Consider the following 18,188-nt stretch of genomic DNA (forward strand, 5'->3'; position numbering starts at 1 on the left):
GTGAATGTCGGGTGCCCTTATAAACAGACGCAGACTCCCGCGCGCGGCGGGCAGGGGGCGCTCCGCGCACAGGCGCCGGGCGGGGGCGGGGCGGTTCTGCGCTGGCTTCGCGGGGCGCAGGCGCAGTTGCCGCCGTCGCCGCCGCGTCCGCTGCGTCCGGGGTTGACGTTCCCCAACGGAGGCGGGTGAGCGGCGTGGCGCAGGCCAAGGGCGGGGGGCGGAGGCCCCGGGGCAGGCTGGGGGTGCGGAGGCTCGGGTGCACTGGGGCCAGCATGACCTGCGGAGACCTGGAAGCGACCGCGCGATCCCTTTTCCCTCCCCGTTGGCGGGAGGGCCGGGAGCGCCCGAGCGCGGCTCCCAGACGCGCCCCAGGCTTGTCGCAGGCCTCGCTAGGGCAGCCTCGGAGCGGCAGCCAAGGGCCCGTAACGGGAAACGGGGGCGGTAGGGCTCTAGTGAACTGCTGTTTTCTTGCACAGGGCTCGAGGTCAGCCTCAGTTTGCCCTTTTTAAAAAGGAGACGTGTCGCCTCCGCGACCCAAGCGGCCGAGGCACCCATGAACTCGCTCATCTGGAGTAACCTTAGCGTTCTGATTTATGCTTCTGCATTACACATCAAGTAACTGTGGCAGAAACCCCTAGCTCTTAGGATTAATCCTTAAACGCAAACAAACAAACAGCTTTATTGAGGTATAAGTCACATGCTATACAGTTCACCCATTTAAAGTGTACAATTCAGTGTCTTTTAGTATATTCACAGAGTTGTGAGCATCCATCACCACAAGTTTAGAACATTTTCATTACCCCAAAAGAAACTGTTTACACTTTGGCTGCGACCCTCCCCCACCCTCCCAGCAACCACTAATTATTTTGTCTCTATAGATTTACCTATTCTGGACATTTCATATAAATGCAGTTATACAATATGTGGTCCTTTGTGGCTGGCTTCTTTCTCTTAGCATGTTTTCAAGGTTCACCCATGTTATAGCATGTATCAGTACTTCACTCATTTTTATTGTTAAATACTCTTCCATTGTATGGTTATACCACTCCCACACTTTATCCATTTATCAGTTGATGGTGCTTAGGACTAATCTTAGCTCCTGTCAGACCTTGCTGGATCTGACTCTGCCTTCCTCCACAGCGTCCTCTTCTCTCTTGCCCTCCCTCTCTCCCTGGGCTCCTGCCACACTGCAGGCCTTGAGGTCCCTTTCTCCTTTAGTCCTTCTCCCAACTTTCACCCAACTTCACCAGCCAAATTCTACTTGTCTTTCACACCCCAGACTAAATTTCGCTTTATCAAGAAACCTCACTCGTCACTAGGTGAGGGAAAGCTCACCAGGTTTTCTTTAAGCTGGCAAAGGCTTAGAGCATTTAGGGCTCACTAAATTTAAGGCAGCAGGTGTGGTAGGGAGAGCAGAGGTTTCAGAGTCAAAGTCCCTAAGTTCGAGATCTGGCTCTGCCACCTGCTTGCTCTGTTCACTAGGGACAATCGTTTTCCTTCGGGCTTTAGTTTCCTCCCCGCTAAATGGGAATTGATTCACAAACACTTATGGAGCTTCTGTTATGTTCTAAGCATTAGCTGTACAGGGGATATGGTGATGAATGTGATATGGTGCCTGTCCTCTGGAAGCTTTCAGTCAGTAAGAAACAGTTGGTTAAAGTAGGAAAGGGTAAGATGTTGTTCTAGCACCTAATGTGTGCCAGCCCCTGTTCTAGGCACTTGACATATGTTAGCTTGCTTGATCTTTACAAAATTCCTAGAGATAGTTATTCTGTTTTCTAGTTTATAGGTGAGGAAGCAGAAGTACAGAGAAGTGAAGCAAGTTGCCCAGGATCACACAGCTGATAGATGGCAGAGGTAGGATCCTAAACTAGGGTCATTTATCCCCAAACCCAGCTGTGTGTTTTTCCATCACATTGCTACATAAATGATCACCGTAGAGCATGGTGGTCCTGTAACGGGTCTGAACAGCATGGGCAAAAGCCTCCAGGAAGGGACATAGGAGCTGGAGCTTTAAGGGTGTAGAAGAATTCTTGAATTGGGTGAAGCATTCAAGGTAGAGAGAAGGGAGATGTTGAAGAGCGGGGCACCTTTTAGAAATGGTATTAACCACAACAACAGTAAGCCCAGAGGATGTGCCAGGCACCTGCTAAGTGGTCTGAGAACATTGCTTGATTGTCACAACAGTTCCCACTTACAGGTGGGAAATGAACTTTGAGACAGAAGTTAAGAAACTTGCCCAGAGTCCCGTAGCTGGCAAGCAAGGGAGTCAGGATGTGAACCTGGACTGTCTGATTCCAAAGTCCAGGAAACTCACCTCCGAGTTCAGTATATGGCTGAAATATGAGAAGTGTGGGAAGGGTGAGAGGAGATTCATGAGAGGCCTTGGAACCGTGGGTAACGAGACAGGGTGTGTTTTGTAGGAAGTGTTCTTGGGTGGCACTGTGGGAGGAGAGATGATGGTGGGGGGGAGGGAGTGTTTGGATTGTCCAAGTGATGCCATGTTACAAAGCTCAGAACCAAGGTAGTGACTCTGGGGGTCTTGGGGGTGTGACTTCAGGGTCTTGACCATGGGGGAGAGGGACTGGGTCAGGCAAGGATGGCTGCCCTGTCTTTGGATTGGGAGAAAGTATATGTGCAAGATGGAGCCCTAGGGTTGGGGAGCAGAACCACTCCATTCCTATTTTGCAACTTTCCCCATCAAGAAGAGTAATAGCCTATTTTAAAAATGGCCTGTGCAGGCTTAATTTAGCTTGTACCAATGCTTAATAGGGCATAATTTCTGGTTATTTTCTGCAGTTTCATTCTTCCTTTCTTTCTTTTAAATGTATGACTTTTTCCTGCTTATTTTTAGCTGCCTTCTGTCCAGGCACAGATTAGGGAAAAGGGCAGTGGGGTTAAATTGGGGCTGTAGGCCTTTTTCTCAGCATCTGTGCCAGGGGTATCACTTGGCTCCCAGGAAATTCCCTTTGGCTTTATTTTCTCTCTTTTCCTTTGTTCTGTCAGTCTCCTTTGGATTTCCTAAGAGCTTTTTAGCACTTCCTTAGTTACCTCTTTTCTTTGTCTATGTAACTAACCTCAGCCTTTTGACTTTTGCTTTTTTTTTTTTTTTTTTTCCATCTAGAGCAGGGGGGAGCTAAAGCTGATGTCCTTGGGTTTCTGAAAAGCACAGGAACAAGGTTTGGTGGAAAAGGCTGAAAAAGTACAGTCAAGTGCTTTTAGAGATGCTTGAGTCTGGTCCTGCACACGCCCTAGGGAGAGTTCTCTGTGGGGTCCTTGGCCCTGATCTGTGACTGGCTTGGATCCTCTCATAGCAAATGGTGTTGAGAAGTAGTTAAGGGCATGGGATTTGAGGTGAAGCAAACCTAGGCTTGTCCTTTTCTAGTCCTACCACCTACCAGCCAGGTGACCTCTTGCATGTTACATAAACTCTCAGAGCCCCAGTTCCTTATCTATGAAACAGGGCTGATGATACCTCCCCAGTGAGATTGCTGCGGTTAAGTGAGATAACACACATATGGCTCTCACCACCTACCTGCACCTCCCAGCCGTTCTCTGAACGGCAGGTAGTAGGACAGGCCATCCGCTCTGCAGAAGCTCCGTATGGGGTCGTTCGTCCCTGTGGTCCCAGGGCTGATCCAGAGCCGTCCCCAAGCCAGACGCTCTGAATGGCGTTGAATGGGTGACTGAAGCTTACAGCACGCTGGGGTTAATCTGTCTCCCTCTATACCCCATTTGTACCTGGCACGTGATTGTTTCTTTTTTTTGTTGTACTGAATTGAATTGAGTTGGGTAACAGACAGAATCAAACAGAGGTTGTGGCAGACTGTGACTCTGGAGAGATCTAATAAAAGACAAAACGGGGAAACTTAGAATAGTTCACAGAAAATGGTGCCTTTGAGTCAAATGCTAGGGTGATGCAAGGGCCAAAGGAAAGCGTGCAGCCTGCGCTGCATTCCTGAAATGCTCAGGTCAAAGGAGGTGATGGTGCCACTGCCTGTGAAGCTGGTCAGAGCATAAGCAAAACAGTTGTTTTTTCACTGGATAATACATTTAAGAGGGAGATCGATCATGGGAGTGTGTATCCAGAGAAGGGTGAGTGGAATGGAGAAGCACCAGGAGATGATAGCCTCATCGGGATGGTTACCTTGGAAAAGAGGCCACTGAGGGGCTAGGCGAGTTGACTTTGAATCTGCAAGACCAGAGTTGGGGTAGGTTAGCCAAGACTATAGTCCCAAAGGGCAGAAGTTAAGACCAATAAGTAGAATTTCACAGCAGCAGGTTAGAGCTCAGAACCAGAGGGACTTTCTGACAGCTTGAGCTGAATGTGATTGGAGTGCGCAGACTGGGGAGCAGGCTGAGGGAGAGAGGAAAGCTGGGTGCTTCCCTGCCGGTGATGCGGAGAGGAGGTTTGTTTTACAGTGGATGGGAGAAGGTCGCTTTTAGCTCTGGGGTATTCTGGTTTTGAAAGACTGCCTACCTGGGACTGTTTTCCATTCATTCAATCAGTGCCTTTTGCTGAATGCTGACTATGCACCAAGCCATGCTACTTTAGGTATTTTTTTTTATATGTAACTTTTTAATTCATTGAAGCCTACAGGATGAATAACAAATTCAGGTCTGATTCAGGAAAAAGTTAAACAAATTGCACCAGAAAGAAAGAAAAGAAGATGTGTTTTTTTTTTTTTTCTCTTTGATATGTGCAGAGCTAACCAAATCAATAAAATCCACAAATATCTCATCTCATTTTGTACCAGGAGCTTCCTCCGCAGGCCATTTTTTTGGACAAAAGTATTAAAAGGCATCATAACATACTGTTTTTCCCTCTCACTGCTTTTCCAGGGCTGGAAAAGGCCAGGGGAGGGGTCCCTCATATTTAGCAAGCTTCCGCCGTGACCTGGCATGTGTGCCCTCTTGGTTAATCCTCATGACAGCCTTGCCCTGATTTGGGTGCTCAGGTGTTCTCAATCTTCTACTCTGTCTTTGAGGTGCAGGAAAGTGGTCTGAAAGTTGTTGGGAGAAGGAGTCAATTTGACACCTTTCTACTGACTGGCCACTGCGTGCCAGGCACTGTGAGAGTGACAGAGTGACACAGGGACTTCTAACTGGCCAGTAGCAGAGCAGACACGGGAGCCAGAAGGGTCTATGCGAGTGGATCATTTGGTGGCAGATGAGATAAAGAGATGAGTGTTGGATTGTGGAAGGCCCTGAACAAGACCAGGTGGCTACAGGCTCATCAGGAAATGCTACTGCCAGGATGCATGGACTCACTTTCAGGCTCTCTCTAACCCTGTTCAAGAACCTAATTCCAGGGATGGGCCACACTCATACTCTCTGTGTGGCTGGGACAGAGGGAGCCACTGATGACAGTCCCACCAGATGGACCCCAATGGGAAGAAGTCATCCTTTAAAAGGAAATGGGGCAGGCTGGGGGAGGTGGGTGTAAGGAATAAGCACAGGTATCCACTGTAGGATGAGCAGAAGGCCACTGGGGGATGGGGCATGGGCTCTGGAGATAGACTTGCTGGGTTCAAACCACAGAGCTCTGTGACTTGGGGCAAATTACCTGCCCTCTTTTAGCCTCTGTTTATCTATAAAAGGAGAGCATAATGGTACCTCTCTCATAAAGTTATTGTGAGGATTGAAGTGAGTTAATCCATGAGAGGTGTTTAGAATGATGCCTATCACATGCTAGGTGTTCAATAAGGCAGCTGTAGTAATAATTGTGAGCAGTTATTATTATTAGTAGTAGTACTACTATTATTATAATTAAAGGAACTATAGGTGGTGTATCAGTGTGCCTGGGAGGTGGAGAAGTGATGAGAGATGAGTCTGAACAGACAAGGAGGTTTTAGGAATTAATGTTGGCCTACATGTTTAAGACTTCATCCATTAGGTGACAGGAAGCTGAGGGAGGATTTTTCTAAAATAACTTTTTATTATGGAAGTTTTCAAAAAATATAAAAATTGAAGTAATAGCACAATGTCCACCCTCACATCTGCCATCTAAATATAGTTTTTAATTTTCCCATATCTTTATCTTTTCTCTCTCTATATTGTCTTTTGCTGAACTATTTGACATCACTTCTAAATATCTCCTAAGAATAAGGACATTCTCCTGCATAATCACAACATTGTTTTGTACCTAAGAAAATTAATAATTAGCACTAATTTATAACATCATTTTATATCCAGTTGTGAGATTTTCCATCAGGAAGTTAGCTGCAGCACTGCGACCTCCATGTGGAGGATGGCTGGAAGGGGGTTGTAGGCAGGTGGGTTCTCTTCAGTTATCCAGGTACCAGGTGATGAAGCCTGAGCTAGAGTAATGTGGGGTGATGCTGTTTTGAGATAACTGTGGCCCTCTCACGCAGCATGGTAGCGGGAGTGATGGTCAGTGAGGGCTTCCCGGAGGAGGTGCCAGACATCAGAGCTGAGTGTCAAAGTCAGGAGAAGAAGCAGGTCACAGATGGGAGTATTCTTGGCAGGAGAAGGAGGATTCATTCAACAAATAGATATTGAGCATTTATGATATGCCAGCCATTCTGCTCAAGGGGCTGAGACCATGACAGGTGACTTCACTACTGGCTGTCATTGAGTGTACCCTGCAGGGGTCTGGTTGGTGGGCCTAGGGGATGAGTGCTGAGAGATGCAGATGGAGGGAGGTAGGCAGGGGCCAGATCTAGAGGCTTTGTAGGCCTTAGAAAGGAATCTGGATTTTAGTCTGTAGACTAGCACTTTCCAAGCTTCAGTACCACTTTCATGATTTTTGCCATATTCACATCTCAACTGCCTTATGATTTGCATAATACATTTTAAAAACTCAATTTTAACCCCATTCATATTTTAAATGGTTTAAAGCAATAATGCCCTTGAAGTCACAGATTTTTTTTTTCTTATTACCACATCAAAATAATACAAAATCATTACAATAAAAAGATGTGGGCCCATGTGCTAAATAAAATACTTTCAGGTACTTGTTTCACATTTTGGGAAAAGTTGCCGTAAATGATGGTGGTGAGAGGGGATGGTAGATATTAGGGTTTCTGGGCGGGAACATTACACAGTGAGAATTATGTTGTGGAAAGATCATTCTGGCTGTTGTGTGGAGAATAGATTGGTGGGAAATGGATCAGAGGACAGGGAGACCAGCCAGAGAACTGTTGCAGTTGTCCAGGCCAGATAGGAGAAATCTAAACTAAGGATGTGCAGTGGGAATGGAGAAGTGAGAGATTTGAGGGGGTACTCAGAGGTAGAATTTGATAGGTTTGCAGACCAATGGAAAGGGGACTGAGGAAGAGGGAAGAGTCTGGGCTGGCTCTGATGGTTTTAGCTTGGGAAGATGGGGGTGCCGTAACAGATTAGAAGGCTAAGGTCAAGTCCAGAGAGCAGGATAAATTACTACCCCAGGGCCACAGTGCTTGACTCCTGACTATGCTGCTGTGGGCTCATTGCCCCTTAGATAATAGCAAACCCACATTTTAAATTAAATTAAAACATTTTTAGTTTAGCTCCTCTAAGTGGACCCACACATGTATGCTTCAATAGTTATTACTGAGAGTGACTAAGTATTATAATTGAGCTGAAAATAATCTCCCACCCATGCTTGCTAGGTTGGTTACTAAGTATTCCTTGGGTTTTTTAAGTAACGAAACAAAGTTGTGCTCTTTCCAAATGTTAATTTTGAAGACTGCAGATGGTAACCATCTGTTACATGACTAGCATTTTACAATATTTGATTAGCACTTTATAAAGTTTGGGGAAGCCTGCCAAGTTGAGTCTGCCTATCAAGGTTGGGGACTTTGGCGATGTGTCCTCCGTCGTTGCCCTTGAAGGTCTCGGCCACCGTTGAATGGGGTACCCCGTTTGTTGGGCTAAAGGGATATCTAGTTACACTGGCAGTTTGAGGATTCGTAGCATGGCAGGAGGAGCTTGGGAGCCTCGTCCTCGTTTACACTCCTCCTTAGGGCTAGAATCGTCAGAGCCCACGAGGGAAGTAGACTATGGAGGTCAGGAACTATCCAGTTAGGATTTCCTTGGTTGCAAATGACAGAACAGCAAACCCAAGCAATCTTTGGCACATAGGAATTAATTGGCTGAGGTCATTGAAAAGCCCAAGGGTGGGGCTGCCTTCACGTGGATAGTTTTAAGGCTCAAATGAATTCTTTGGGCTTGGTTTCTCTCAAGGTCTCAGCGCTGCCTTCTGCTGTGTCATCCTCAGTCTCAGGCTTCAAGAAGAGGCTTGATGAGTTCACTGACCGCGTATCAAGTTGTCTCAGTTTCTAGTCTAGTGCAAAAGAGCTGGACTTTTCCAGTCCCTCCGGCAAACGTGTTGCGATTCTCTCATTGGACCAGCTTTGGTCCTTGTGCCCATCTCTGGACCAATCCCTAAGACCATGCCGATACAGGGCTCTGATTGGGCAGGCCTGGAGCAAGCCCCACCTCCTGGACAGACACTGGGAGGAGTGGATCCGGATCGCACATTATTCGGGGCTGTTACCGGAAGGGAGCGGGGGTGGTGGGACAGGCGACCACCTGTCCTCCCCAGGGTCAGAACAAGAGCCCAGAGAACAGGAAGAATTGGCAAGCTTAGCATATAGGAAGATTATATGCTGGAAATGGGATGAAGGAAGGTCTGAAACCAGCTGCTTATTAAGTCTCCTTAGTTTAAGAATGTCTGAGACTTAGTATTCTGGTTCTCTTTTTGTGTGTGGGGTGGGGGGAGGGTTGCCTTCCCTCCTTCGTTCCTTCCCTCCCTCTCTTCCTCCCTCCCTCCCCTTCCTGCCTTCCTCCCTTCCTTCCTGTCTTTTAGCTCCTTCCTCTGGAACACAGGAAAACTCTCCTGGGGGGGGGGGGGCAGTCTATACAGAGGAGATAGTAAATTCCATTTAGTTCCCTTCAACAAAAAGCTGGTGAAGCCTTTTGGGTCCCAGGTGCTGCTCTGGGGTCTGGAATAACCACAGATAAATACCAGGCAGTGTGGCAACATCCCAGAGGATGGAGTGATTCCCTCTGTCTCCAGAGATGGACAATCAGGGAGGCCTTCCCAGGGCAAGGAACACCCCCTCCCCCTCAGCTGGATCTGGAAGGATAAATGGGAGTTCTGACATGGAGAAGAGGAAGGGAGCTTCAGGCTCAGGGAACTCCTGTGCCAAGGCACCGAGAGGTCAAGCGCTCGATGGTTTAGGGGATGTGTGAGAAGTTCCTGGTAGCAGACTGTGGGATGAGTGTGGGGAGTGGCCCAGGAGGTGGGTTCCACAGCTCAGGACATCAGTGTGGAGGAGACTGGGAGTGATAGGCTGGAGGCAAGACCCAAGGCAAGATGCTCTCGCCGAGGCCCAGGCAGGAGATGACAGAGCAGTGAGTCCAGAGATGGGGACGGGCAAGGGCTGGAGGGCACTTAATGAGAGCTTCACAAGTCTCTGCATTCTAGAATCTACCATTTTAGAAAACCTATATTCCTGCTTTAAAAAAAAAAAAACAAAAGAGATAAGGCTAGAGTTGTGGGTTCTTTGGAGAGAAGTGGTATAATAGAGGTGCAAATATAAGCTCTGCAGACACACAAGACTGCATGTTGTATGATTGCATTTACATAAAACCCTAGAAAATGCAGATTAATCTAAAATGATGGAAAGCAGACCAATGGGTGTTTACGGGTGGATGGAGAAGTCAGGAGGAAGGGGTTACAAATAGGCTCAAGAAAATTTTTAGGGTGATGGATATGTTCACTCTCTTGATTGTGGTGATGGTTTTTGGATGTATACCTATGTCAAAATTTATCAAATTATACACTTAAATATGCACAGTTGATTGCATGTCAACCATACCTCCATGAAGCTGTTTTTTAGAATGTGGGCTTTGGAGCCAGACTACCTAGGTTCAGATCCCAGCCCCACCCTTACCAGCTGTGTGGCCTTGGACAAGTTACTTGATCTCTCTGTGCTTCAGTTTTCTTATGAGTAAACCAATAATTGGCTCAGTAATAATACCGATCTTATAGGATGTGAGGATTAAACACATTAATCACATGTAAAGTGACTAGAACAGTTCAAGTGCTCAGTCAACAGTATTCTTATTGATGACACGCAGTAAAATGAAACTGTGCATCCAGGCCCTGATGTACCATGACGAATCTGTGTGCAGCTTCCTCTTCATGCAGAGCCCCCAGACCTGTGCTTTTTAAGCTTAAATGTGCATAAGACTTTCCTGGAGATCTTGTTAAAATGCAGGCTCTGTTGATCTGAACTAGAGCCTGAGATTCTGCATTTCCAACAAGCTCCCAGGTGATGCTGATGCTCCAGTCCACACTTTTTGAGTAGTGAGGCTTAGACATCTGCACATTCTTCCCTCTGTTGCCTGATGCCGTCTCTGAAGTCACAGCTGATTTCCCAGAGGTTGTCACACAGAGTCTTCCCGCTTGTCACCCCTTCTCCTCCTGCCAGTCCTCTCCAGGCCGAGGACACTGGCGATGAGGTTGCACATCCCCCTCCACACTTGCCCTTGGTCCCTGTGTGTGGGCTCACAAGGGAAGGGGCATGGGATGAGGGGGTCCTGGCCTCCCTGCTGTATCAAGTCTGCTCTGCAGAATGCAGGAACCTGGGGGCCAGGGCTGCGTATTGGTTTGATGCCTTAGGAATGATGCTCTGTATTTTCCAGGGGCAGAGGGTCTCGGGGATGGCCCCACTGCCAGGGGCAGAGCTGGTCCAGAGGCCGCTGCAGCTGTACCGGTACCTGCTGCGCTGTTGTCGGCAGCTGCCCACCAGGGGCATCCAGGAGCATTACAGACATGCTGTCAGGCAGGTGGGAGCAGAGTTCACTGGCGTGGGAAGGGGGTCCTCTCAGGGGAGCAGGGGTGGATTTTCAGGAGGGAGCGGGCAGCAGTTTGGTAAGAGCGACAGGAATCTTAACCAAAGATCAGGCTGGGTCCTCTGTCCCCTCTCTAGTTTCTGGCCAGGAGACAGAGGGTACGTCATCCGGCACACCAGCTCCACCAGGGCTTGAACAAGGCAGCTCAATGGATATTTAAAATGCAGTATGGGACACTGCATCATTTTGCAGGCATTCCTGTCAACAGTGCACAACCTGAATTTAATCACAAGAAAGCATCAGACAAAACCAAATTGAGGAACAATCTACCACATAACTAGCCTGCACTCATCAAAAATGTCAATGTCATGAAACACCAAGCAAAGCAGAGGGACTGTTCTGGATTAAAGGGGACTAAAGGGACATGACAACTAAATGTAACTCAGGATCCCAGATTGGATCCTGGAATAGAAAAAACAAAACAAACAAACAAAAAAAGATTGTTGTAAAGGACTTTACTGAGGCAAATCATGAAGTTGGAATCCATGCTGTAGATTAGAAAATAGTGTTATTTCACTGTTGAATTTTCTGAGTTTGATTACTATGATTGTATAAGAGAATGCCCTTGTTGTTAGGAAATACTAAGGATTTAGGGATTAAGGGCATGATGTCTGCAACTTACTCTTGAATGCTTCCAAAAAATTTATATACACATATAAGGAGAAAATGATAAAGTGAATGTGAGAAAACGTTAGCAATTGATGATTCTGGAAGGAATTCTCTATATTATTCTTGCAACTTTTCTGTAATTTAGAAATTATTTCCAAGTAAGTTAATATTCAAATTAATACAAATATAATGTGGAAAGCAAAAAAAAAAAAAAAAGTAACGGAAGGCTGAGGGAACGTGGAGAAGGGAGCATTAACTGTCTGGGGAGTCAGGGAGGGCCTCCTGGGTGGGTGTTTGAGGAGGCTTCTGAGGATGAGTAGGAAGATGTGTTGGGAATGAAAAGGGAGGTGAGGCTCGGGGGGAGGAGAATGGGGTGTGCCACTTTTTTCTGAAGTGCCCTGAGTGCCACATCAATGAGCCTCAGTCTCGTTTCTCAAGGGTGGACATCTAGTTAAAACGCAGCAGCAGCCTCTTTTCACTGCCTGCCCCTCCCCTCCCATCCCTCTTTGCTTTTCCAGCCCATGCAGAGATCCCACCTTGGTGAAAGCAGCTGCCTATGAGAAGCAAATTAAACACAGAGACCTAAGTTTCCCTTTGGCCCCCACTGCCTGATAACCTTTGGGTCCTTTGGGTCCAGCTTGATTTTGACTTGCCTTGGGAGCTGGTCTTCCTTTTCACAACTGCCCTGCTGGCTGGCAGGAGGATGGGCTCTGCAGTCCAGTAGACTGGGTTTCAAATACTGGCACCACTGCTTAGCGGCAAGTTATGCTTCTGAGCCTCTGTTTCCTCGTCTCTAAGTGGGATAATCACAGATGATTATGAGAGAGAAGTTGAGTATAAAACATCCAGCAGTGGCGCGTGGCAGGTGGCTCTGAAGCTGCCTGTCCTAGTTTGTCTTTCTTTGTGCTTAAATCTCCAGAGTTTTCGGGTTCACGCAGATGAAGACAACCCTGAAAGAATCCAGCAGATTATTAAAAGAGCCATTGAAGATGCCGACTGGATCATGAACAAAGTAAATGCCGCCTCTGCCTTTCCACCTGCAAGCCGGGGTGCTGGTGGCTATAATCTCCATGGCCAGCAGGGGTCGCCCCTTCCCCACAGTTGAGGGTGGTTGGTGCTGCGGAGGCGCCCAACCAGCTACTCCCCTCCTCCAGAAGCTGAAAGGATGGCAAATGCCCTTTGAGGTTGCATTTATTTTCTGCAGGGGGGATACCTCAATCCCTGGAGGCAAATACCTGCCTAACAGTGCTGAATGTGCTGAGATGGGGCAGCAGGAAGAAGAGAACTGGCTTCCTGGAAGCAAAAGTGTAGAAGTTGAGAGCAGCATTGTCATAGGTCAGAAAGGAAAAGCTGTCTTGGGAAGTGGTGAACTCCCTGTCTCTGGGGGTATCCCACTGAGGCAGGGTATTGAGGAAACGTTCAGGCATGCCCTATCTGGAAGAAGGGAGGATCACTGGTCCTTAAGCTTTGGTATTAGAACCACCTAGAGAGCTGGAGCACACACCCCACCCCCAGACCTTCTAAATCAGAATCTTCAGATGTGAGGTCCAGGATTCTTGTTTTTTTTTTTTTTAAAGCTTATATTTTACCCCCCACAAACAAGTCTCAGCTTAAATAGAAGAAAGAGTGCCCACAGCTTTCAATTCTAATGTCCCCAGTTTCCTCTTAGGCTCCTCCCCAATCCCAGCAGGTACCTTTCCATTCAAGAAGAAAAGGGGTCCAGGCACTGAGCGGTCCACTGCCTGCTCTCTGGGATCCCCCCTTCCGAGGAGCCCCTGGGGGAGGGCAGGGGTGCCTGGATTTCTGCGGTTCTCCACATTTCCCCATGGCCCTCCCTCCCTGTGGGCTTCCCTCACCCACTTCTAATGATCTCTGTCTTGCAGTATAAAAAAGAAAACTGAGAGTCCACAGCCCATAGAGACACTGGAAGTTGAGAGAACCCTTTTCTGCTGGAGCGAGTCACTGGCAGCAGTTTTGCACTATCTGTTGGCCCTCCTGGCTGAGTGACCAGAAATCAGGGGAGCAAGACACTGACTTTTGCACCGATGGTTCTTTTCAACATGGTCATGTCTTCAGCACCCTTTATGTTTGCCCCTTCAGCCACTTCTGATGCAAGATTTGGGGGGAATGTTTTTCACTTTGCTGTGAAAGTGATTATTTTTTTTCTGGAGGTCTCTTAACCATTCTTGGAGACCTGGAGCAGATGTCCCCTCAGATGGCAGCCTGTGCAGAGGAGAGAACATGGGTTTTAGAACCAGAAAGATCTGGATTTGAATCCCAGTTCAGCTGCTTTTCCAGGGTTGTACCTTCAAACTCAGTTTCCTCCTCTGCAAAATGGGGATCCTAGTGATGTTGTTGTGAGGGTCAGATAAGATGAAGTCCCAGTGCTTAATGTAGGATATGGGACACGGTGGTGCCAGTTCCCTCTGGGGAGCCACGCTACACCACTGCCTCCTCTGCTCCCACTGCACTCTGCGCATCTCTGCTGCAGCACACATCACGTCATGTCATAGTTATTTATTGACTTGTCCCCTGACATGGAGAAGACTGGTGTGCTGTCCCTGCTTGCACCCAAGCACCCTCACAGCCATGTGGTACCATGCCCAGAATCCGCAGGTGGCTGCTCTTCCCAGGCCACCCTTTCTCCATGCCCAGGGGAGCAGGAGCCCTGGCCCTTGCCTTCAAGAAGTTTAATAGTGTCCCTGAAATGGTGACATGGAAACTAACAAAACAAGGAAGAACGCCAAAGCAGATACAATAGATGGCAGCTTGTTCAGGCTTCTGTAAACTGGAAATCTGTCTTGGCTGGACCTTCCCTGCTTTGCTTCCTTCTTGGAAGGAAGAAGAGCAGCAGGGAAAGTCCAGGGAGAACTCCCCTGTCCTCCACCACCCAGCCCCAGGGGGAAGGCTTTGCAGGAGTCCTCACTGGCTGTGGTTCTGCCATTGGGATGCCTTCCTAGCAGAGACGGAAGGAAATGGAGGGATCTTAGCTCTTCTCGAGAGCCAGAACTGGTGAAGCAGTCAGAAGATACAGAAAGAAGACATGCTGGGATTTGAGTTTATTCCTTAAGGTCACTCAGCCAGAGGCATGAGCTAGCAAGTCACGTCCTTGCAATTACGTAACTCGAAGTGACTCAGGTACAACTCTATGTACTCAACAGACTAACTTAAATAATGAAGTAAATGTATCAGTTTTTGAAAGCTGGTCTCTTCTTGAATGATATTCTCATTTATTTCCCAAACATAGATTGTTCCCCTACTGTGTGCTGTCATACTAGGTGCTGAAGGCTTGGACATGAGTAAGACATAAAGCTGCCCTGGAGGGCTCATTCTTCTGAAGGGGATGACCAGGCCCTCATCCCACTGCTAGACAACTGATGAGGTCACATTTGCCCCATCGGGGTGGAAGCAAGCTGAGGGGTTTCAGGCTGGTCCCACAGCTGAACCAACCCCCCACCCCCACCCCTGGCATTAGCCCATCTGGAATCAGGCGGCCCATCCTCAGTGGGCAGGGGTGTATCTTGATCACAAGGGTGGGGTTGGCCATATCCCAGGCTTTTTACCAGCAGGAGAGGTGTGAGAAAAGGCTGGCCAGAGTTTGGTAGAAATAGAGAGAATTTCCCTTGCACTTGACTGGCCCCTTCAGTTCACTGGTAGGTGCTTGGTCCAATTGCGCTGACTCACCCAGGTGTCAGACAGTGGGTGCCCAGCTCAAATGGGAGGCTGGCCTTTGAGGGCCCTGCCAAGGGGAACCAGTTGGTTCAAACTCAGGCTTCGAGAGTCTGGACCCTGTGTTGGATGCTGTCCACCAGCCCCCTGTGAGGCCAGAGAGGGTTTGCTCCTGGGATGTGCAGACAGAGGCACCAGGGTTGGGGGAGCAGGACAAACATGGCAGTGGTGGAGAGGTGGTCAGTGTCAAGAGCAGGGAGCCCTGTGTGAAGCCCAGGAGAGGCTCTCCCATTGTCAGCAGCTGCCTTCCCTGCTCTGCCCTCAGACTCCCACCCCAACTGAGCACTCCATGGATCATGTGGATGGAGAGGTCTTGGATCACCTGGGGTCATAGCTCTTAAATGCACAGTTGAAGTTTCACAGAGTAGCCTTCAAGCCTTGTTCCGAAGAGTCAGGCAGTGTGGCCTGGTGGAAGGAGCTCTGGAGCCAAATAGGCCTGAGTTTAAATTCCAACTATGCCACCTGGTAGTGGCATGACTTTGGGCAAGTTCCTTAACCTGTTGGCCACTCTTTCCTCACTTGCAACTTGTATATCCCATGGGGTGATCAGATTAAGGCAGTCGGTCCATGGCTGCCTTCTCTCTTGCCTTGGACTTACCTGGCCATAACCCATCTGAGCCTTTCCCTTTAGTGGAAGGTGTACTCCTCTCCCTGGGGTACACCATACAAGCACAGTCTCAACAGGAAAGGATCTGAGATCAGTTGTCTACACCTTGGCTGATAACTCGCACTCATGTTGCCTTTCTATTGCTTTATGATGCCTTTCGTTTGCATTATAAAGCTGCTAGGTCTACCTGTGCAACAAAAGGTAGCTGCTGTTAAAGGACTTTCAGGCCTCCTGGGAGAGGCCCTGTCACTTCTGGAGGCTGATTCCTGGGGGCTTATGGGAGTGGCAACTTTGCTTTCTGGGCAGAGCCCGCCCTGCCCAGCACAGTGTCATTTCCCTCCCCTACCCCCACCCCCATTTTAACTGGTCACTTCCCCTCTGCACAGCCCTGTGCTAGGCAGGAATGAGCTAAGTCTAATGGGAAGACAGATGTGGGTGCCTGGAAGGTTGAGGAAATGTAGTTCATAGGATGTTATTGTAAAGCAGATTTTTTTTTTTTCTCCTACTATCCCTTTATATGTTTTTCTGAGGTTTTAGTTCTTCCCCTGTCTGTGGAAGAAAACTGGGACAGGTCTCAAAAATTTCTGGCCAATCTTAGGTTAAAATGTATATATGGTACTGTTACATCACAAAACAGTCTCCATTACCTAAGATGCTCAATCCCAGATAAAAATAAAATTCCAGATGGGATCTGCTGCAGGGGGTGAGGATGGGGGAATCTGCTTTTAGAGAAGATAGACACAGTCGTTCTTTGTTAGATTGAGGGTGGGGACAGACGTGGAAGGGTAGGAGGGCAGTTTAAGCAAGGGAACAAACAATCATCACTTGTTCAGGGAATTCTATGCTGTTCAGAGTGGTCGAAACACCATGGTGGGTGGATGGGAGAGATCAGGAGTTGGGGGTGAAGGAGGTGAGCTGAAAAGGGCCCCAAGGACCAAATCACGCAGGGCCTTGCAGGCTTGCGGAGTTCGTACCTTTTCCAGGAGTTCCTGGGTCTCCCCTGGTCACCCATTTGGAGACCATTTCTTTGGCTGGATCACTTCCACAAACAGCTGGTCTCATCCGTTATACCTCTTGGTTCTTCCCAGTTTCACTCTTCCAAGGTGGCCTTATTTCCAAATCCAGGAGGTGCCTATATTCCAACCTCGTAGGATAACCAGGAGCAGCTGAGCCCAGCAGCTCCAGATACAGACTTCCTCTGGCCAGCTCTCTTTCCTTCCTCGAGGAAGCCGGAAGCCCTGTGCCCTAAACCTGTTGCAAAGACTTCATGGATTAAAAGCTCCTGTGCTGATGACCTTCTGCCTACAGTTAATAGACAGATTCTGTCCTTGAAGCACTTGCAATTTTGAAGGGGGCGTCAGTGTTGGGCAAGAGGCTGAATCTTATGTGGGCATACAGCTTTCAGTTCCTAGAGCCCTGGGTGGTTGTAATTATAAAGCCCTCTAAAAAAATCTGTAAGACAATCTGTAAAATTGTAAGAAGAAAATCTAAAAGTGACAGCACCCTTTCTCTGGAGTCTTATTTGTGTTCATTCATTCTTTCCTTTTACGTATCCTGAGCCCTTTAACTGACATCGTGCTAGGCATCGGTGATTCAGAGAGGGAAAAAGAAAATCATCCGTGATCTCAGGTAGCTTTACATTCTAGTTGGGGGAGAGGAGTTTACAGTCTTCTGTAGCCAAAGATTCCTTTTGGAATTAGCTATGTATATTTTTGTGACATTTCTTCTACCATGATCTCAAATTGTTCCAGTGGAGACTTAGGCTGTTATTTTGATTTTTGCTGAGATAATAAGATCATTGACACCTCCCTCCAGCCCCCAAATTGTTGCAAGTGTTTCAAGAACAGAATCTGTCTGATAGCTGTTGGCATTGTTAAAAGAAAAACTTTTCATGCAATTTAGAATCTCACAGCTTTATTGAATGATTCATGAATCGGGCAGCGTCCCATTCAGAAAGTAGAAGGGAGCTCATATAGGGCAAATGAGGAAGCAAATGAGGCTACTCTCTGATTGGCTGACATTAAGTTTCCATTTTACTTTGGCGGATCTTTCAAAGTAGGGAGCAGGTGGTTGCTTAGAAATGAGGAAATTAGCTGGTGATAATTGAAAAAGATCTAGCTGATTTAAATTTGGTCTTCTGGGGAAGTTGGGCTTTTCCAGGAGATAGAAACTTGCCACCGGGCTTAACACAGGCACCTCCTCATTGAGCCTCCTAGCTTTTATTTATCAGCATAAGCTCATCAGCATAGGATCTCACTCATAAATATTTATTTTCATCTTTCAATGTATCTATTATTGTTCTTACCCCATGATTCTGTAATTATCTCTTTAAGTCATTGTCTCCATCACCAGACAGTGAACCCCTTGAGGGCAGGGG

The 18,188-nt window shown here is 47.7% G+C and overlaps 1 protein-coding gene across 4 annotated transcripts; it reads left to right on the forward strand.

Annotated features, from left to right (window-relative positions):
- The first annotated feature begins 139 nt into the window (after positions 1-139).
- Positions 140-14,908, forward strand: LYRM9 (LYR motif containing 9). Of its 4 annotated transcripts, none has more exons than XM_037809275.1 (4): positions 140-185; positions 10,657-10,800; positions 12,395-12,487; positions 13,359-14,908. In XM_037809275.1, exons 2-4 carry the CDS (start codon positions 10,675-10,677, stop codon positions 13,374-13,376), a joined length of 237 nt encoding a protein of 78 aa, XP_037665203.1. In that variant the 5' UTR covers positions 140-185; positions 10,657-10,674; the 3' UTR covers positions 13,377-14,908. The 4 variants fall into 4 exon arrangements, with proteins under 4 accessions (XP_037665203.1, XP_037665206.1, XP_037665205.1 ...); XM_037809278.1 differs by having other exon boundaries at positions 168-185; positions 10,663-10,800; XM_037809277.1 differs by lacking the exon at positions 140-185 and adding an exon at positions 8,119-8,633.
- Positions 14,909-18,188: the final 3,280 nt, after the last annotated feature.

The sequence above is a fragment of the Choloepus didactylus genome, chromosome 18 (genome assembly GCF_015220235.1).
Source record: "Choloepus didactylus isolate mChoDid1 chromosome 18, mChoDid1.pri, whole genome shotgun sequence".
NCBI classification, from domain to species: Eukaryota; Metazoa; Chordata; class Mammalia; order Pilosa; family Megalonychidae; genus Choloepus; species Choloepus didactylus.